The 22,923-nt window shown below is 37.0% G+C and overlaps 1 protein-coding gene across 1 annotated transcript in view; it reads right to left on the bottom strand.

Moving 5' to 3' along the window:
* WDR70 (WD repeat domain 70) overlaps positions 1–22,923 on the bottom strand; it is a 289,355-nt gene that overhangs the window by 755 nt on the left and 265,677 nt on the right. The window contains exons 14-17 of the mRNA XM_012807055.1: positions 21,541–21,641; positions 19,828–19,907; positions 17,662–17,778; positions 15,758–15,920 (exon numbers count right to left, since the gene is read on the bottom strand). Of these exons, the coding sequence (XP_012662509.1) occupies positions 15,758–15,920; positions 17,662–17,778; positions 19,828–19,907; positions 21,541–21,641 (461 nt within the window). The remainder of the gene's footprint in view (positions 1–15,757; positions 15,921–17,661; positions 17,779–19,827; positions 19,908–21,540; positions 21,642–22,923) is intronic.

The following is a 22,923-nucleotide window of genomic DNA, read 5'->3' as shown; positions in this document are numbered from 1 at the left end:
ATACATCATGTATGTGGCTGTGATACTGCAGTATCACATACAGTATCATTGCTGGGATATTACCACAGAGGACATTAAACAATCAATCTTTGCATGAGGATTTTCCATGTTTTGAAAATACTCTGGTTCAATGATATTCCTTTTTATACCATCCACACAGGAAATAATTGCAAGAAAATGTCAAATGGTTATAATGTATGCCCTTTTGTTACTGCTGAATTTTTTTTTTAAATAGCTGTATCATATTATAAGGAAACATTAAAGCATAATATCTGAAGATTATGTGATATATTTTGGCTTATATCTTCATTTAGACTTTAATTCATTGTGGAAAGGTAATTCCAGAATGTTAAGAACTCCTTCTATATGGCAAGCAAAAACAGTTAAAACTTCCAATTACTTATTATCCTGGGGAAGAAGTTATGTCCTAGAATACCTCATGCATAAGTTAGTCAACATTTTTGTTTTTCCTCATTCTTGTTACCTCATACACCCACCTAGAGCCCAAGATGTCCCCATACACAATCTGCTTCGTTAAACTTCTTGGTGTCAATTTAAGGAACAGTTATGACATCTACATATAGGTCAGAGCACTAACATTTCAAAATGCAGCTATAGATTTTCATAGGACTTTTGAGTTGCTGAATTACTAGAAAGCAGACCACTGGCAATCAACGTTTGTTACATATTTCAGATGTTGACCATATACAAACAAATTTATCTGGTTTAAAAAAAATCCTTTGAGTTACGTATTTAATTTCTAAGAGGGAGAAAAAGGAACATGGTCTTCCAAAGATATCTAGCAATGTTCCATACAACACTAGCTCATCAACGTTAGTTGCAATGAGATTTAAGTATTCAGAAACGGCAATGCTCCTTTTTTAAATATAAAATGAAATTCAATGGCAGATCACAGGAAAAAAAAATCAGTGATAGAATTTAAAAAGGCTATTTCATTCAAGGGGTTACTTTTTTATATTCCATCTATGCAAAAGTATCAGTAGCAGATTGGTGGCTAACATTAAAGAGCACAGAATCAATGGAACTATTTAACAACAGGTAGAAAGAGAGCAATGATTGTGAAGAGGCAGAAGGGAATGTCCTGGGGGGACAGACATCTTCTATAATCTTGACTCACGTGGTAAGTACGTGGGTATACACATTTGTCAAAATGTGAAATGGATGCATTTTATTGGATGTACATCATTTGTACCTTAGTAAAGTTCCTTTGTAAAGAAAATCAAAACAAAACAAATGAATAGAAGATAAGAACCAAGGAAGGAAAGGGTATGTCACTGAGCACATAATTTAGCCTTGAATTTCCTAGCAGCAAGACAAAAGAAAAAAAAGACAAACCTAAGTTTTTCAAAAGAGGCATCTTTTCTTTTTCTCATCTAGCATTGAACTCAGTGAATTCACTGAGTACAGGTTTATCAGGCTGTCAATTCCAATTACCACACCACAACAATTTCCTTTGTCCCTGCCAAGAATTTAAGTTTAGGAAATATCAAGTTGTCTAGAAGGTGTAACATCTAAATACCATAGTCTTTTTTGCAAAAATCCATGACATTTATTTTAATTTCCACTTTTGAACTAGTCACAATGTTGCCATCAAAATGGCCATATTATGTTTTTGCAATATTAAATCATGACATCTAGCTTTCAAATTGCCACAGTTGCCTTCCCCAGCTTGCCAAAATTAAGGCACAAATCAGTATCCATATTTCCCCAGAAAATTTCCCAATGCTTATTTGTCACTTATTCTTCATTCAGTTGGCTAGTTCAGGAGTAATTGAGTGAAAGAACTAGGCTCCTATCAACACATGATATTGGCAAAGCAATGAATGAAGTTAGACTCTTACCTTACACTTTATGCAAAAATTTCTCAAAATGGATCAAATACCTAACCATAGGGAAAAAGCTTTATGACATTATGACATTAGATTTAGCAATGATTTCTTGAATGTGGCAATAAAAGCACAGATAACAAAAGAAAAAACTAAGTAAAATTGACTACATCAAAATTAAACTGTGTATCAGGGCACAATCAATAGAGTGAAAGACAACCTACAGAATGATAGCTGAATAAATAAATAGCAGAATAAATATTCCACTTATATAAAGTATTAAGAGTGGTCAAATTTATAGAGATAAAAAAGTAGAATGGTAATTTCAAGGGACTGGGTGAAGAGGGAAATGGAGAGCTGTTTAATGGATATAAATTTTTAGTCTTGTAAGATGGAAAGTTCTAGAGATTGGTCCCATACAACAATGTGAATGTAATTAATGTTACTGTACTATATACTTCAAAATGGTTAAGTTAATAAATTTATCTTATATATATTCTACCAAAATTAAGTATTTTTTAAAAAATCATTTTTTAAAAAGAACTAGGCTTTTGCACCCGCCTTCCTGAGACAAAAAGGAGGCACCTTGGATAATGCCCAGGACCCTGCCTAAGGCAGTGCTTCTCAAATCACCTCTGTGGGATAGGGCCAATCTTTTGTTTTCCAATTTTCAATCCCTTTCAGACAAATATTTTATTTCCAGAAAAATAAAATTAAAAGACTACAAAATATAAATCCAGATTTTTATTAGAGTCAATAAATACATCAAATTATTATAAAATGTCTTAAGTGGGCAGGCACGTGGCTCATGACTGTAATCCCAGCACTTTGGGAAGATGACTTGAGAGGATCACTTGAATCCAGAAGTCAAAGACCAGCCTGGGCAAAATCACAAGAGCCCATCTCTATAAAAATTTAAAAAATTAGCCAAGTGTAGTGGCACAGGGCCTGTAGCCCCAGTTACAGGGTCTTGCTCCTGAGCTCAAGCAATCCACCTGCTTGGGCCTCCCAGAGTGAGTGCTAGGATTACAGGTGTGAGCCACTGCAGCCAGCCTTGAACTTTGCTTCTTAATAAATTTGCTGTCCCCTGATTGTGGGAAAAATACTTCCCTTATTTGGAAAAGTTGGCCCTGTATAATGCTGTGAAGATTTGGTGAAGGAATAAAGTTTGAGGTTGCACTCCAAGGCCTATTCTTTAGAGCAGGCGTCCTCAAACTATGGCCCGTGGGCCACATGCAGCCCACCTAGGACATTTATCCAGCCCGCTGGGTGTTTTTGCTGCTGCTGCCTGTCCTGCTTAGCAGCCAACTTGTCCCAGGGCCCACAGTCTGGCCCTCCAACGGTCTGAGGGACAGTGAACTGGCCCCCTGTTTAAAAAGTTTGAGGACCCCTGTTTTAAAGAGTTGTCTTTGATTCTTGAGTATAGGCATGAAGTGTGACCCCAGGAGAAATTCTCTCATTCCAATTCATCCTGTCCTCAAAACCAACATTCTTACAGCACAGTTCAAAACCTTTAATAAGAACTGCATGTTGTTTGCTGACAGAGTTCTTCAAAAAAGATTACTCAGTTTTAGCATGCTGAACATCTCTATCTAGCCTACGGATCACTAGTGTTTTGTAGGGACATGGTGAGGGAATTAGACCTTTATATCTTGCAGCTGCTCTTTCTTTTTAGCAATTTTTATCTTTGAATTTATTTCCAGCAGTTATTCTTTGAAAAAGTTTGAAAATCCACATATGAGAAATATTTTAAAAATTCAATTCAAGACTATCTAGGACATTTTAAATGGATTTCTTTAGTTGCCACTTTATGAAGATAATGAGGAGCAGCAATGACGAGGCAATCTCTAGCAAAGTTAGGAATAGAACAGGAGATTTCTTCCTTGGGGGATAGCTTAATTTGTTCTTGGCATAGCAAACTACTATAAAAATAAATCAACAATGTCAAGCATAAGTAAAATGACATATTCGCAAAGATAAAATTCTAATGGATTTGAAAACACCTAAAAGCTGGTCCAAAAACTTGCTTTCAAAAGCCAATAGAAAACAAACAGCAATAACGAGTACACCTTCTAAGTGTCTGTTTAGGTTGTGGATGGCCACAAAAATTAATTTCTTTTTGGCCTGTTTGAAGAAATGGAATTTGGACACTGATTTTAACATAGATTCTGTTGGGTGCTTCCACAAGGAAGAGTAGAACAAACCAAACTACATGAACCACATGAAGTCATGGCAGCAACTTAGGAAAAATGCAAATAAATAGATAAATAATGTACAAAAAATATATTCCACTGATTCAACAAAGCATTATCTACTACCCAGAATTCTATACCTCATTTCTCAAGAGACAAGAAGTAATCAACTCAAGCTTACCACCTCATGGCAGATGTACCTTCCTTGCCCAGAACAAAACCCTATAAAAGGACTGACTCAAAGGAAATGGAAGTAAGGGAAACCTTCCAGTCAGCCAAATGTATAGTCACTGTGGTGGTCAAGGAGTTAAAGGGGATCTAGTAAGCCTGACTGGAGAACTAGTAAAGTATCTAATTTAATGAAGTCAGTTTTATCCAGACTATTTATTTTACTGATTTATGGCCCACACTTCCATGTTTCTAAGTATCAGTTTAAAACCTAAACTTACATAAAGCTATTGTGAAGCTTGTGTTTTTCAGTTTGATTAACTCATTTGGAGAACAGTAAACATTTTTCACTTGACTATATATGTCAACTTGATTACTAGAGTTACCAAGAAAAGAAGAGCTGCTTAGATATCAACATAGTTACTGCTTCCAACCATTAAATAAATCAGAGAAGGACTGAAAGGTTTTTTGTGTTATTTTGCTTAGCTTCAGTAACTGTGCATTTGTTAATGGTTAATATGATTTCATAAATCAAATTTAAAAAGCTTAAGCAAATGTCTTCCTCAATCTACAAATTCTGATTAGGTGATACTTGTGCTGATTAATTTTTACCCTTAGTAGGAGGGAAGAAACAAGAAAAAACTATTTCTCAAGATTATTTGTATAAAGGGAGTCTTTTCCAGCAACTGTACCACAGAAAAATGACAGAAACCCAACAGACTAGGCCACCTTCAGGGTTTCCACCCAGAGGAACTTTGTACAGACCAGTAACGAGAATAAAGAGTCTCTCTGCAATTTTCTAAAAGGGCATTTTTGAGGTGCGCTGTTTGTGAGAGAGATTCAGTGTTAGCAGGACTTTCTGACAAAGCTCTAACCTATGTCTTCACTTCTCTAGCATTCAGGTCAGAGTGAAGTCGTCAAAATGTCAGCTGCAATGGGAAGTCCACCAGTCAAATTCTTAATCATAGATGTTCTTCTAATATGATTCATTCCAAAAGTTTAAACCAACGTCCAGGGTAACAGAATGAGTATGAAGGGAAATCACTTGCATCATTTAGTCATCAGTATGTGAGCATAAACCACAAGCCTTTTTGGATCAGGGCCCATTGTTTATTATGAAGGAAAACCTCAAAGCCAAAGTCAATTATAGCCATGACTTGACAAGCAGACACACTTGTTAACCTGCTTAGAAAGAATACAGCCCAGATGAACTCTGACCTAGTCATCACAATTGCAGAATTATTAAGATTAAATAAAAGGCTTGACCAAAAGATTCCACTTGAAATGATTCCTTCTTTCTGGTGAAAAACTAATCAAAGCTATATTTTTTTAATATTAGGGACACATAAGAAGATGAGAGACAATAAGATGTTTTTAGATAAAGAATTTTCTATTTTCTTCAGGAAATGAACACATAATATTTTAGAAAATAAGTAAACACATCTCAGACTCATAAATAGGGCATATTGACCCATAATGGTATATGTAAAAGTTCAACGATATGTGAAGACGGAGAAAGGGCCATACACGAGACCTATGCAAGTTGTGGAAAGAGCAATAAAAGAAAGGACCCTGTAAAATCACCCTGAACTACCTTATCACCAAATGGGTAAACAAGTAATCATGATAAACCCTTCTGAGAACATACAGGCCTGAGACAACTCAGGTATCACCAAAGCCCTCTTTACAATTTCATTTATAAAATGTATAACTGTATGTCACAATTTCTATTCAAAAACATACATGAAAACCATGCATTGGTATAGCCCTTTCCCCCATTACTTCACGAATAAGGGAAATAGCCTCAGAGAAGGTAAGAGACTCACGGGGGTGGGGGTAGGGGGGCAGGGCTAGAATTGAACCCCAGGATTTCTGATGTTCTTTTTGCTATGCCATACTGGCTCATATAATAATCTTTTCAGCTCTACTATTACTTAACTTTTCCAATAATTACTACTAGTTGCTGTGTGATGAGAAGTAGTTTAACACTATAGTAGTTAAAAATCATAGGCTTGACTCTGAAGCCAGAGCACCTGCATTCAAACTTCAATTCTGCCATGTGCTACCCAAAAGGCTTTGGTCAAATGATCGGCCTCAGTCTCCTCATCTGTAAAATGGGGACAATAATACCACTTATCTCATAGGACTGTCATAAGGATTAAATAAATAACATATATTTTTAAACAAGCCTGACACAGTGTTAAGTACAATAAAGGCATCATTATTATTATACCTTGTTTTTGGTCTTCTTCACTTCAAATAACAGATGTATCAAAAAGTTGTATGTAGAATATATTTGACAAAATAATTTACATGTTTAACACAATGTACCCACTTGCTATTTAAAAAAAACCCAGGGAAAATTCTTTTGCTATGTGAATAATATTTCATTACTAATCTCTAAAATTGAAATAACCTAGTTTGTAAGTTTGAATTTTCTTCTTTTTTTTTTGGCTGGGGCTGGGTTTGAACCCGCCACCTCTGGCATATGGGGCTGGCACCCTACCCTTTTAAACTATAGGCATTGCCCATGTTTGAATTTTCTTAAGAGAGAATTGCTTATAGTTTGTTTTACATAATTACTTTTGTATTATCAAATATAAATGTGCAAAACAATCACCTGGGACACTTCTTAAAATGTACATTCCCAGTCCCAATCCCACAGAGACTAATGGAGTTGGTCTGGAGTAGAGAACAGAAATCCGCATTTTAAGAAACTCCACCCCTAAACTCACGTACCACTCTATGTAGGCAAGTTCACAAAGTCACGTTGAAAAACATGGGCCTCTACATAGATGGAAGTGACAACTAGTCATCTAAATATAACTCAGGGAAAAAGGTAATTTTCTCTTTGTGCTTTTATATCACTTTCTGACACAAATAATATATAAACCTTCACTTGCTCACAGAGTGACCTCTTTAAATATTGCCTTCTAATTCAACATGACTTAAATGAACCCTTTATAGGTGGGGTTGATATTCTAACACACACACACACACACATACATACATTCACATATCCAGTATCAGACAAGACATACACACTGAAAATTAAACTGGCTGAGCCAGCAATAATGGCAGCTTATCTGGCACAAAAAGTGACCACGATTGACAGAGCTGTCAGGCTGGCAGGCTGCTGGCCAGAGTTCAGGCTCCCACACACATCTATCCCTGTCTGGCGTGTAAGTTAATAGCATTCTGGATCTACATCCTGCCCACTCCCTAGCTAGCTCCTTTCCTCTCCCTCCAGCAGCATCTTTTAATAAGAAACTGTAACTGAATCTGGCTATGTGTGGCTGAACAAGAGTCCTCTGTGATCTTGTTGTGTTTGAAAATTTTTATGGTTATTATATTGCTAGTGCCACAAATGAAACTTAAATAATCAATAAGTGTATCAATAAGTGTAAAGTGTTCAAAGTGTTCATTACCATCACTGGAGATTATAGAGTCCATGTTATGTGCAGGCAGGTAGATTTGTGGAATGTCTGTGCCTTTCTGTGATACATGTTAAACGAGATATAGTAAATAAATCTTCATTACATCACTGATAGAAATCAATTACAATAAAGAAAAACAACCAGACACACATTCTCAATTACAATGACCTTTATGAAAAGATCCTTTCAAATATTAGCTTCCTTTCAAACACTTTGCCACTTGGCACTAAGCAGTATACTCTAGCAGATGAACATGGGAGAAACAGCACTGATACTGGCTAACAAATTACATGCCATGGACAGACAGTGCCATGAATTTAGTATGCAATAAATGCAAGGTAACTAATTTTTATTTTAATGATTTGTGGTTTTTATATTTCAGATTAATATGAGGGCAGGAATGATTAGATTACATTATTTACATTTGTTACATAAGTCTAGGAAGTTTTAGTTGAGCCCTTCATCCAGAGGGTGTACCATATACTCCTACATTGTGCCCATTAGTTGGGTGCACACCTATCCTCCTCCCTCCTCCCCTCACTTGATTTTAATTATGTTTTTCTCTTGTGTGGTTGTTCATTTGTACATTTATTGGCTTTGAACTCGTTTTTCCATTCTTGTGATACTTTACTAAGGATAATGCTCTTCAACTCCACGCAAGTTTATATAAAAAATGTAAAGTCTTCATCTTTCTTTATGGCTGGGGTAGAAGAAAGATTATTAAAAAAGGAAACTGGAAGTACAGGACTGAGCTCACTAGTACTTGCTCACACCGAACATAATGACATATAAATCTATTAACTTCTGAGCTTTAGTTTTCTCCTAAGGTAACAAAATTGGGTAGAAGAAAAGAGATGAGAGCAAAATGCAACAGAAAAAAAGTGTAATTAAGAGAGAGCACAGTCCTCTAGAAAGCTCTAAAGACTACTTCTAGTTTTAGTCATGTTAATTGCAAATCTCACGGCTGCAGTGTCCACAAGTAAGGTAAGGATATGACAATACCTGTTCTACCCACCCTGCAGAGATACTATTAAGCTAGCACATTATTCAATTGTAAATACAACAAAATCACATATAGTACAGTGGGCAGCAATGAACAAAATCATCTTCAGCTTCAATTAACTCTATTTAAAGAAAGTTGACTATCTGGATGAATAGCCCCCAAAATATTAATTACCAAGCATCCTCAAAAGAGTAAGAAAATCTAAACAGACTATTTGCCAGGAGGGGATGGGAAAGAGAGATAAATTAAGAAATATCTATCCACCCTCCATTCCACAAAAAGCACTTGGTTTTGACAGTTTTATAGGTGAATTCTATCATATCCTTTATACAATAGTTAAGTGTAATGATTTTCAAAATAGTTTGAGAGCATATATAGAAAAGAAAAACATGCAAAGTTTTTAGGAAGCCAGGCTAATATCTGTCAAAGAATAAACTACAACTATGTGAGGCTCGTATCAAAGATGCCAGGATGCTTCAATAGCAGGAAATCTAGTAATATAACTTACCATATTCATAGATCAAAGTAGAAAAATCATATGATCACTTCTGTAGGGATACAGAAATTTGATAAAGGCGTCTTGTTTTCCCTGCATAAGATCCTCCTCTTGGGTATCTGCATGGCTCACTCCCTCATTTCACTGAGGTGAAAGATCACTGTGATAGAGGTTCTACCATGGCCACCATATTTAAAACAGCACCCTTTCCTATGTTCTCCTCATCACTGTTTTAGTTTTCTTCTTAGCACTGTTACTATCTAGTATTTATGGATTTATTTCGTTTCTGTCTCTGTCTATTCAAATATAGGCTTCACAATGACAGCATATTCTCACATTCTAGAATAGCATCTGACACATAGCAGGCATTCAGTAAATCTTTGTTGACTGAGTAAATAAAATAGAAAGAAATGGATTCTTCCTTAACATCTTGTATATTTTCTTTTAAAGTCATCATGTTTATGGGGAAATGCTATTAGATTGAAAAATATGAAACTGCTGCCATTTGATTTTTTTCACCTACAGAAAGGGAAATTTCATATGATTTAATGTAATGGAATTACTCATTACTCCTGTTAAAGTTCTCATTGAGAAAAGGATGTGGGCTCGCCGCCTTGTGGCTCAAGCGGCTAAGGCGCCAGCCACATACATCTGAGCTGGCGGGTTGGAATCTAGCCCGAGGTCTTCCAAACAATGATGGCTGCAACAACAACAACAAAAAATAGCCAGGCATTATGGCAGGCGCCTGTTGTCCCAGCTACTTGGGAGATGGAGGCAGGAGAATTGCTTGAGCCCAGGAGTTGGAGGTTGCTGTGAGCTGTGATGCCACAGCACTCCACCCAGGGCTACAGCTTGAGGCTCTGTCTCAAAAAATTAAAATAAAATAAAACAAAACTCAGTGGAAGAAAAGATCCTATTTACAACAGCACAAAAAGATAAAATAAGTAGGAATACATTTAAAGGAAAATGTGAAATATCTGTATCAAGAAACAGGTTACAGGCTCAGCACCTATAGTTCAGTGGTTAGGGCACTGGCCACATATACCGGGACTGGCAGGTTCGAACCCAGCCCGAGACTACTAAACAACAACAACTACAACAAAAAAATAGCCAGGCATTATGGCAGGTGCCTATAGTATTAGCTACTTGGGAGGCTAAGGCAAGAGAATCACTTAAGACCAAGAGTTAGAGGTTGTGAGCTGTGATGCCACAGCACTCTACCAAGGGCAATATAGTGAGAGTTTGTCTCAAAAACAAACAAACGAATAACAACAACAAAAACAGGATACAGTGATGTAACTAAACCCTATTCTTGGTTTGAAGGAATCCATATTACAAAATTCTATCTAAATTAATATATACATGTAACTCTTCCACTAAAAAAAGTATCAATAATTTTGGAGGGGTTACTAAGTAATTTAGAGAGTAAAGTCATGGAGACCTAAAAGAATAGATTGAAAAATTCTGATAATAATAATAATGACAGATAGGTGTGATGGCTCACGCCTGTAATCCCAGCACTTTGGGAGGCCTAGGTAGGTGAATCACCTGAGCTCGCTAGTTTGAGACCAGCCTGAGCTAGAGTGAGACCTCATCTCTAAAAACACCTCAGCATTGTGGTGGGCACTTCAGTCTCAGCTACTTAGGAGGCTGAGGTAAGAGAATAGCCTGAGCCTAAGAGTTTGAGGTTGCTGTGAGCTATGACACTAGGGTTAACATAGGGAGCTATGACACCAGGGACAACAAAGTGAGACTTATTAAAAAAAAAAAAAAAAAGAACAATAAGAGTAGGTAGCTCCACAATAATGAAAACTAGTACTGATACTTGAATACATAGACCAATTAAAAGAAAAGAACAAAGTGGACAGAAATTGACTAAAATGTTTATGTAAAGACATTGTGTGTAATAACAAAGGTGTCATTTCATTTTAATGAGAAAAATTAGATTATCCAATAAAAAGTATTATGGTAACTGGTTAACCAACTGAAAAAAAATCAAACTGAAGCTCTACTATTGAAGGATGATAAATGGTCCCATCAAAGACACCCACCTTAAATACCTGGAACCTGTGAATGCCACCTTATTTGGAAAAAAGATCAGTATCTTGAGATGAGGAGAAAATCCTGAATATCCTAAATGCCATTATAAGTATCCTTATAAGACAGAAAAGGAGAAGACGAGTACAAAGAAGAAGGCAATGTGAGGACTGGGTGAAGACTGGGAATGATGCTCCCACAGGCCAAGGAATGAGACAGCCTCCAGGAGCCAGAACAGGCATGGAATATATTTTCCCCTAGAGCCTCTGTAGAATTTCCAGTCCTACCAACATCTTGGTTTCAGACTTCTGGCCTGAAGACTATGAGAAAATCAATTTCTGATTTTTAAGACACTTAAGTTTGGGGTAATTAATATACAAACCTCATTCATTTAACCAAAATAATGGCAGGTGAACCAAAGATTTAACTGTAGAAAATGAAACCATAAAATTATTAAATGAAAATATGGGAGAATTTAAAGAATAATCTTGGATGATAGGTGACTTCCTAAAACCCTAATGAAAAACAACTTGCATATTTGGCCACCTTGGCTTGGTGCCTGTAGCTCAGTAGCTAGGGCGCCAGCCACATACACCAGAGCTGGCAGGTTCAAATCCAGCCCAGGCCTGCCAAAAAACAATGACAACTAGAACCAAAAAAAAAAAAAGATACAAAATGATAAAAATCTTAGAAGAAAGTGTGGGGAAAACTCTTGATGATGTTGAATTGGGGAAAGATTTTATAACAAAGATTTCAGTGGCCATTGTAACAATAACAAAAATTAACAAATAGGATTTAATTAAGCTGAAAAGCTCCTGCACAGCTAAGGGCACAATAAGTGAAGCAAAAAGACAACCTTTAGAATGGGAAAAGATATTTGCAGGGTATGAATCTGACAAAGGGTTGATAACTAGAATCTATAGAGAAGTCACTTAATCAACAGAAAAAGAATAAACAATCCCATTTTTCTTTGAGTAAGAGATATGAATAGAACATTCTCTGACGAAGACAGACGAATGGCTAACAAACATTTAAAAAAATGCTCATTGTCCCTGATCATTGGAGAAATGCAAATCAAAACCATCCTGAGATATCACCTAACCTCAGTGAGAATAGCTCACATCACAAAGTCTCAAAGCTATGGATGTGGAGAGAAGGGAACACTTTTACACTGCTGGTGGGACTGCAAACTAATACAACCTTTTTGGAAGGAAGTATGGAGAATCCTCCAAGAACTCAAATTAGACCTCCCATTTGATCCCACAATCCTATAACTAGGCATCTACTCAGAAGAAAAAAAAAGAATCCAATGTACTCAATTCTAATATGAAGGAAGTAGATGATCTAATACAAGGTGGGGGATGGGGAATGAGGGATCAGGGAGAGGGGAGGAGGGAGGGAGATAGGGGATCGCAGTGTATGACACACCTCTTGAGGGCAGGACACAATTACAAGAGGGACTTTACCTAACAACCACAATCAGTGTAACCTAATTCTTTGTACCCTCAATGAATCCTACACAGTAATAGATAAATAAATAGTATTCTCAAAGTTAAATTTCTCACTGAAGTATTAATAAAGAAGCTATTAGATAACCAACTATTTTGTGAATAATCACAGATTAGCAAACTATTTGGTGATAAAAGTTGGATTTGAGTAATACTGTTTCGTTAAAAAAATACTATTTTGTTAAAAAAATAACACTTTGTATGTGTTCATATGCTATAATTATACTTCACTACAGATTTTCAAACAGAAAAAGAAAAAAAAGAGTATTTATACTATGTTATCCTTAACATAAGAACTACAGGGATATAAGAAAATACTCACGTGCATATTCATGCAAAATAAATACAGGAAAGATAAACTAGAACTAAATAGAATGGTTACCTATAGTGTGTAAATGGGCAAGGGACTGGGAAGGGGAACAGAGGAACAGGAACAAAAGGATGAAACACTTTTCTGAGTGCACCTCTTCTAAATCTCTGACTTCTGGCACAACAGTAGTATTTCACCCACCCATTCTAAAACATAAACAGAATGTGGGGAAAACTTAAAAAGGGAACATAAACACTAACATATGACTCTAATTGCACTTCAAATGAATAACACAGCCATACTGACTGGGGTGGTGAAGAAAAGTTTAACCTAATTCTGGAAAAGTTACATTTACAGTACCTTGACTCAATACTGTAAGGCTAAAGACAAAAAGAACTGTACATAAATGTTGTAATCCAGACAGGAAAAGTATCTGTTACATGGGTATGAGTTAGTAATTCTGAAACTACTCTACATATATGCTAGAACTGAACAAATGAGAGCGGGGTTTCTCAGTGATAGAGAAAGAAGTTACAAATATGGAAAGGGAAAAAGCCAAATGAACCCTATGGACTGAAGTCAGAAACATCAATTTAAACTGATAGTTGTTAAAATAAAAATACTGCACCAAGAAGAAAAAAATCTGTTTATCAGAAGGACATTTGCACTTAGACTATTTAACGCAGCTCAATTTACAATCACCAAAATGTGGAAATAGCCTAAATGCCCACCAACCCAGGAACGGATTAACAAACTGTTGTATATGTATACCATGGAATATTATTCAGCCAGTAAAAAGATGGAGACTTTACATCTTTTGTATTAAACTGGATGGAAATGGGGAACACATTATTCTTAGTACAGCATCACAAGAATGGAGCAGGAAGAATCCTATGTATTCAATTCTGATAGAAGGACAACTGATGACCTAGTACACAGTCAGGGGTGGAGGAAAGGGGGCGCAGGGAGAGGGAAGGAGGGAGAGGGGTGGGGCATCATAGGATATGACACACATCTTAGGGACATGACACAAGTATAAGAGGGACTTTACCTAACAAATGCAATCAATGTAACTTGGTTCTTTGTATCCTCAATGAATACCCAACAATAAAAAAAAGAAAAAAAATACATATATATATGTAAAAATACTGGCTGATACATTCAGAATAAAGATGTATGTACATGAACAGGCTAATGTACACAGATACACCTCCTAGTTTTATCACCAAAGAGGCCCTAGAAGCAACAGCACACTGGTAGCAATGAGCGCATCTAGCAGCCAGCCCTTGGTATCTAAATAGGATCCTTCAACAAAAGGAGTCAGGGCTCTTTGGAGAAGTGGCCGATTCTGGGATAGGGAAAAGAAAACAAAGATGAGCCTGGAATATCTCATAGTGTCAAAAAGAGAAAATGTGCTAAAAAAAAAAAAAATATATATATATATATAGGGCTTACTGAAAGATGATAGGAACCACTCTGAAGGAACATCTATTTGCCGAAGCTGGACATAGTATTGGATCTTAATTCATAGAATAAAGTAAATATTTTAGACCATACCAATGTGAAAAAATAAGAAATAAATAAATGTGGGAGAAAGAATAGGTGTTCCTTTAGTTATAATTTCAATTAATAATTATAGAAGAAAAGAGTAAAAAAGAAATAGGATTTGCATTGTCTTAAAATACCATCCCCAAGAAATTTATCAACTCAAAAAGAGTGATAGCAGCTTTCCAGTGCAGAAACTTGGCAGACAATACTTTAACCAAATAGCCAAAATCAGCATCACCAGTAATAAGACATTGTTAAGACCTTAATATCACGTACAAAGGAGGACACGATACTCCTATGCTTTTTTTTTTTTTTTATAAAAGATGTATGGTTTCATTCCAGATATGAGAAAATATCAAGCAAACCCAAACTGAGATAGTCTACAAAATAACTGACCAGTATTCATCAAAAGCATCAGGGTCATGAAAGATAAGACTGTTATAATTGGCAAAGACTTAGGCAAAATAACTACAGGTAATGTAAGATCCTAGAACAAAGAAAGGACATGAGTGGAAAAACTGGTGAACACCAGGTAGGTCTGTAGCTTAGTTAACAGTATTGTAAAATGTTAGCTTCAAGATTACATAAGGTGCTAACATTAGGAGGAAGTTGGGTGAAGAGTATATTTATACTCTGTACTATTTTTATAACTTTTCTGTAAGTCTAAAATTAATTCAAATAAAAGTTAAAAAATTAAAAACTAAAAATTCTACAATAGTACCTTTTTTTTTTAGTGTAAATATAGCTATTTAGTGGCTTTGAGAACCACTACATGTTCATCCACATTAAGCTATCTTGGGGAATCTGAGCAGGCAGGATCATTCTGCAGTGTTACTTACATATACAGCTCTATAAATACAAACAATATACCTACAAACTATTCCCCTTCATTTGATTTAGTCCTTCTCAACTAAGATCATGCACATAAAGAGTAATTTTTTTGTTTTAATCACAGGCAGGATGGATTCACATGATGGTTTACACTAGGCTATAACTTTGATGGAAACTGGATTAGTTTTAAAATTCACTATTTTGGAGTCTTATAATATAAACACATGCCTAGGCTTTAAGACTCTGAGTAGCTAGCCCATTTTTTATGCTCAAATATGAAATAAGAAATGGAGAAGCTAGAACCCCTAAATACTATTACTATGTTCTTCCTAATTCATTAAACATAGTAATTTTTCTATTTTATAAAGCAATATTCTTACTTGGAATATGCTGGAGAAACCCAATATGGATTGTCTTCTGCTGCTTTGGCATGACGCAAAATGGCTTCCCGGGGGTTACTGTCATCGGTTTTGTCTAAAGCAATGTTCTTTACAATGTAGGATGACAAAGTGCCCCCATGGGTTCCAACTCGGCCACCACGACCTATTTCAAAAAATCAAAGTAGAAACTAAATAACACTTCAGAAACTGAACATAATATATACCTGCATACACTGTATTTATCTGAGCACAAACCACAGGGGTTTTGAGTACCATCTTTTCAGCTTTCTGATAATCAGAACCAAAAGTAAGAGACAGCCAAACCTCAACTTCCCCATAACATTTTTAAATAGGAAGAGATTTTTTTTATTGTTATGTCTCATGTAACTTATAGAATGATATCAATATTAAAAAAGACAAAAATTTGCCATGTATATGCTTTAAAACAATTCCTCTGGCACAAACATGTGAAATTCAATTAATAAAAATGGTTCATGTTTTACTATACTGGGATTGCCCTGCTAGACATGAAATGCCTCAGGGCAGGAATTTGTTCTCTGCTGGATCTCCAGCAGCTAGAATGATGCCTGGTACTCAAAAAAAGGATGGCTTTTCAAAATGATAAAATAAACACATGAAAAGCCAAATAACACTAAATATTAATTTCATAAATCAATGTAAGATGAAACTAAATAAGGCAGGAATAACTAACTGGCAGAGAATGTGTGTAGCCAGAAACTATGTGTATGGAAGAACCCAGCACTTCCATGTGAGGTAGCTGAGAAGGTCTTTATGGAAAGTGATGGATACAATTTGGGAAAGCTCAAAAGGTAGAGAAGGTTATGTCCAATGAGCAGACTAACTACAAAAATACAGACAGAGGAAAGTCCAATGCGTTTCTGGGGATAGGAGTAAATCAACAGTCATAGCAGAAGGTCAGAGTACCAGAGAAGTGAAGTATAAATCTACAAAGGTAGGTTAAGAGTCAGATTGTAGAGAATCTTGAATCTCTAAAAATACAACTGGACAGTGGGAAGCTTATGGAGGTTTTGGGCAGTAGCAACATGAAAGCTAGAGGAGTTAGAGGTAAAAGTTATATGTAAGATGAATGGAGGTGGGATGGGGGAGTGACTTAAGATAAGGTGCCTAGTAAAAGGGCTCAGAATAATTCAAATAAGAACATTATTTGGTAACTTTGATTGGAATAGTAGCAGAGAAAGTGAAAAAAAAAATTGAGATTGATATGCAAAATGTTGTCAGTGCTGAAAAGGTGAGCCAAATAGATACAGATCCCAAACTCAGGCTCAGATGAATGAATGAGTCCAAAACTGTAGGCTTGAGAGCCGGGGACAAATGGAGATCACAGAGGTGAAAACAGAAACAGGTATGTGCTGTACTATAACCAGTGCTGCCTTGTTTTCTTCTGGCACCTACTTCTTAAAAACTTTAAGGATTTTTGTTCATTTTATTATGGGCACCATCTTTTTATTAACACAAAATTTAATGGATGGCCACTTTCTGCCTTGTGTGAAACCTAATCAAAGGGCCCAGTGTTATATATTAAGCCAATATTGAGAGCCGTGGTTTTAACACTGGGTTCCAAGGAGCCCCTGAGTGCCACTGAGGTCACCTGTAATGGCTCAAGTTGGAGACTCAGCAGAGAGAGCTCCAGGCTTCCTCCCTACTTCAGCCACATTTTTATCAGTTTTATACACTGGGATTCTGCATCAGATGTTTAAAATTCTGTTGCTTTTTAAAAAGAAAATTTAAAAAACAACTGTCTGGTAAAAATCTCTCTGGAGACAAAGAAGCATCCAGGCCCAGATGATCCTCCCAATTCTCTATCAATTAGTCCATCCTGCCCTTCAACCCCCTTTTCAGGAAACCAGCTAGACAACAGTCACCTGGGCCTGCTACAGGAGGTTCAGGTTTGTGCGACTTCAGGGGATCCAGCCTGTCCTTCTCCAGCTGTTTCCTTGTACTTCGTTGGCGGGGCTCACGGAACATAGGCAAGGCATGAGCTGCAAGAAGTCACATTTGAAGATTTTATTATAATAATAACCCTTCCATCTTAAAACATAGCTAAGGCATGACTTAGGGATGAAATGGAAGTCATAATGACAGCCTTCATCTAATAATAAAAGACAGTCTTAATGTAACCAATTAGCCAGTTTTTTTTGAGACCAGATTTATTATTCACCTCTTCTGGTAGCTACTGGCACTCAGGAAACATTGTCGAATATTGTCATGGAGACACTGGTGAGTATCCTCATCTCCCAAACCATGAGTAGCAGTTAAAACTTAATTGTCTATTTTTAGACAATTCTCATGGTTTGGGAGATGGGGATCCTTGACAAAAAACAAACAAACAAACAAACAAAAATTTAAAAAAAGAAACTTAATTGTCTGTGGTTTTGAAAAGAAACACCTATTAGGCCTGCCTCTTATTTTTTCTTACAGGACCCAAGTGTAAACAATGCCAGCAGCTTGCTGTCAGCCGAGAAGTTTCCTCAGATGCCTCATCAACACTGGAATCACTTCACACGTTTTTGAAATGTGACCACCTCTCAGGAGGAGGTGACAGCACTGGGTAACCGGAAGGGAAGAGTGCTTATCCCACTGAAACTGGGATAAAGGTTGCCTTGATATGAGGGGTATCTAAATCTCCTGGCATGGAGACCTTATCCCTCCTTCTGTAAGGTGGACAAAACAAGAGAATAAAAAACAGAGTGACATTTGTTCAACTGAGGTTGTCTGCTTACTCAGTGTCTAAAATCAAATTTTAGAATATAAAAGAGTGTGCACATTTAGAAGGGCAACAGTACAAAATTCTGAGGGCAAAGGAAAAAAAGAAGAAAGTGTTTAATAACTATCCTTTTCTTGCCCCTCAAAAGTACTAGCATAATTTCTTTCAACCCTTCCATATAGATTAAAACCTCTTTTAAAAGAGAAACTTTTTCTAGGAGACCAGGAGAAAGCAGGTAAAGGTTTAAAGGGAACTTATAATATGAATGAAATATCTATAACCCTTCAAATCCTCTTTCAGTATCCCCTCCTACCCTCACCTCCTACTGCCAACAGGGGCCAGGCCATATCACTCAACCGTAAAACATGCCAGCCTGAGACTGAGGAGCTGAGAAACACAGCTACCCGTCACTGTATAGGCAACACAACACAACGGTATTTTTAGGAGGGGGAAAAATAGCTTTTCACTTCAAACGACTGGGGGAATTTAAGTAGGCCGCATGTAATTACATGAGCTAGACTGGTTATAACACCGACTTTGACACTTCCACTCTTGCAAAAAGTGTCCTGGGATCTCTTTACTGATTACAAGGGAGCCCCACCACCAGGGAGAAAACCCAGGAGTACAGCGCCCCCTGGTCTGTAGACAGATTCACTGATAAAGTCCACAAGGTCATCTGCTAAGGACAACTGCTATTGCATCCAAAATTTTCTTACTGTTACCTGCTGCAGGTTTGAGACAGTGGCTCTGGGAACACAGATCTGTCAGATTAATGAGATTGTGTGACAAATGTTGAGAGAAGCCACTCTACCCTAGGAAGCTTTCTGTTTATACCCCTAGTAGTAAATTTGATATACTATTAATGCCTCTGAAGCAGTCTACCATGGTCATGGAACTTCAGAGGGGACTAGAGCAGACCCTTCAGCTAGTCTCTTCACTCTCCTGATGAAGTTCAGTTGTTCAACATTATACTGACAGTCAGAGGTGAAACTGGACAAACCCAGGCTTCCTGATTCCAAAACCAGCGCCCTTTGTTTATTCTCAGAACAGACTGTTATTCTTTAAAAGGCTGCTATAGTGTAATGCATTAAGCTCAGATAGGCTTTTCCCTTTTGAGTTGAAAGTTCCATGAAATCACCCTGTCCCTGTGATGAGGCACAGAAGCTAACAGGGTTAGCTGCTACATGACTCGTAATCCACCTACACGAATGGAGATTTTGTAATCTATGCCTGAACTCTGAGGACTTTTTCTGTCTCTGAAACCATGCGATCAACACATGAGAGTAGAAGGGAGCTGCATGACTAAGACACACGCTCGACTTACGGGTGATGATGTAGTCCTGGGTTAGAGTCTCAGCTTGTTTCGCCTTCCGCTGGGTTTTAACCACACATAATTTTGCTCCCCTATAGGGGGTAAAAGCAAATCATTTTATTTATTTGGTCTTAGAAACATAAAATCTATGTTGAAAGCATTAGATACTTTCAGGAACATACTCTGCACATACTCTATCTAGAGAAGTCCTTGACTTTCTGAGGGATGGCAACAGATGGGCCCTCAGTGACAAGGGATTAAACTCACAGAAAGCAAGTCTGTCAGTCAGTAGTTATTACCAAGCAAAAGGGTTGGGGCAGTAATAGGCCACTAGGATATAAGTTAAAAAAATCCCATAGAAATAACTTAAAAATTTAAGATCTTAAATAAATATTAATAAAATTAACTGGCCATTTCACCATAAAGGTCACGGGGTTCAACTTTTAGTTTATATCCCAGATGAAAGCAATCTGGGTGGTCTATACTCCAAGTGGCATATGTCCACATCTCAAATACAAGAGTGTAAGTGTCTGGAACTGAGTTAGCTGACAGTGTTGCCAAGGGGCTACCACCTAAGAATGTGTGGAGCTAACCAAAAGTGTGCTTAGAACATTTTATCCCTCTTTAGCAATAGTGAGCTATCACTTTCAAGAGAAGCAAATAAAAATATGTAAATTTCTTAAAGATTCCAAATAGAGTGCCTTCTGAAGGGGTGTTATGAAATCAGGTTCATCATTTTCTAAAGTGAAATAGACTCCTTCTCATCTTAATTACAATACCACTTTCAGTTTCTTTATTGAAAAACAAATAAAATCCTATTTTTAAATACCATAATATATACTTTATTTTATAGCATAAGGATTCCAACCCTAGTCCAGAAAGCTCTGAAAGAAGACAAGGCTGACTGCTTTTATTCAGAGCAAAATTATGGTCACCAAATATTCATTAACAGGGAATGGCTTTCCTTCTCTTAGAAAGGACATAGAACCTCAAAACAAGGTTTATATGGGAGCCAGTGAATTTAACACATGAATTTTAACACTTGCCAGCAACGGATGCTTACTCCAAAGAAAGAGTAAATCAATTGCTGTACTTTACGAGAGAAACTAAACCATCCTTTTTTCGGAAGCAACACATGTCCACTTTTATGCCCAAGAAAATGGAAATGACTGAGGGACTGACAGAGCTTACGGTGAAGTTTCAGACCTGTGAAATACATTGGTATGCATAAGTTTGACATTTGGGTTGGGGGGAATTATTTATGCTATCCCATTTTGCTGGCAGAGGATAACCTTGCCAAACACCCAAATCAGTAACTGCTAAAAGCCAAGAAAGAAAGGGAACGAAATGGACAAGCCGTTTCCATTTCCTCTAAGTGGTGAGCTCCCTGCTTTGTTAATCCCTTACATGCATCACTGCTAATGCCACTGTCCAGGGTGGTATGCAAAGTGGACAGAACTTTTTCCCCCCCTGCATTCAACATTTCAGCTAAAGAACTGCAAATCCCCAGGAAACTTTCACTTTGAATTCACTATGGATCAAGGGCAATATCCAAATCCTCTTTAAAGTACAACCCTAGGAGTCTGAGGCTTTACTCCATGCCAGCTGCATTTTCTAAAAGGGTGGATCCCCATCAAAGGGGGAAATACATAAAAGCATGGGTGAAAGAAAGCCCCACCCCCATTTGTTGTTATCCATCTAAAACAGAAAATACTTAGGAAATACCTCTGACTTTTGTTGGGGTCGTAATAGACTTTAGCCAAACCGTTTCCAGTTCCAACCATGATCTGGTTCAGCTTTGGATGCCATAGGCAGCGGACAACACTCTGAAAAGGAAAGACATGCTGTCAACAAGAGGCCAAACGAAGCTGGAAACTCTCTGCTTCTACTTTGGTGGCTATTTTAGTAAATCAAATATCATCCTGAGGGTTACCTGTAACTTCAAGGACATTTTCTGCTAAGCCATGAAGTTGTATTCCTGAGGTTAAGTTCCATTCCATTGCTTATTTTAAAAAAGATATTCCCTTCTGAACATTACTCCCCTCTCCAGACAGCCTTGAAACCACATTAGGCCTCCCAGTTCCACTGCCATGAGGATGGCATCATGGAATGCTGAATCCACTTCACTCAGTTAAGCCTACCACCAAAGCAGAGTTAGATCTCAGCATTTCATGCTTTTATACATATAGAATACATCCCTCTGGAGAGTAGATTGAGGCCAGGGGATTATTGCTTTTAGTTTTACAAAGATCCAAATCCCATAAAACTTTTTCAGAAACAACACGTACTTGTAGGCATTCGATAATCTCTCCCCACCTATGAGATAAAACAGCAGGACAACAGAAGGAAAACAGAGATACAGAATAGAAAGACTTGACATCAATCCAAATGAAAAGCTTTAAGAGACGGTTAATTGTAGGTTAGGATCCTTTGAATTCATTATTGGTAAGGAAAATAAGTGATGTTTTGGGGTAGAAAAGAACCTTGAGTTCTCAGAACTATGACCTGTTTTAAATTTTTACCTGTGGTAAAAGGGCAAGGGTGGAAGAGCCAGCATGGCAGAATTAAAGGGAAAAAAGATGAACTAATGTTGGTATGCGGAAACACCACATACTTATTCTGATACAGAAAGGGATGACAGAAAGTAATCCATTATATCAAGGTTTATTAATAACCTATCATTTGCCAAGTTATATATAGGGACTAAGGGAAAAACAGGTACAATTAGGTATTACCATCTTACAGTTACAATGATAAAATGAAAACCATGGAACTTCTATCTCTTAAATCTACATTTGGCTGAATTTCTTTAGCTCCTTATTTCAAATCAACCCACTCTTTGTTAAGATAGAATATCTGGGAGTCTCTGAGATCCCTTTTGATAGAAAATTCTTTTTTCTGACTTGTAAAAAATATCCATATAGTTAAATGGCTATAGATCCCTCTCTGAGATTCCAGAGGAACTAAGGAGAAAGCTGAAAAGTGTTTGGAGGACTTCTAATCCATATCTGACCACACTCCAGAAAAGGGGTTCTGAAGCTCTATAACACTGAGGAAGACTGAGATGTTCTACAGAGAAAATCAAATTAGAGTGGCTGTGTTTTGCCC

Source organism: Otolemur garnettii, unplaced genomic scaffold (assembly GCF_000181295.1).
Source record: "Otolemur garnettii isolate 467f Iridium unplaced genomic scaffold, OtoGar3 scaffold00063, whole genome shotgun sequence".
NCBI classification, from domain to species: domain Eukaryota; kingdom Metazoa; phylum Chordata; class Mammalia; order Primates; family Galagidae; genus Otolemur; species Otolemur garnettii.
The sequence above is the reverse complement of the archived record's forward strand: the minus strand, read 5'-3'. Positions and strand labels throughout refer to the sequence as shown.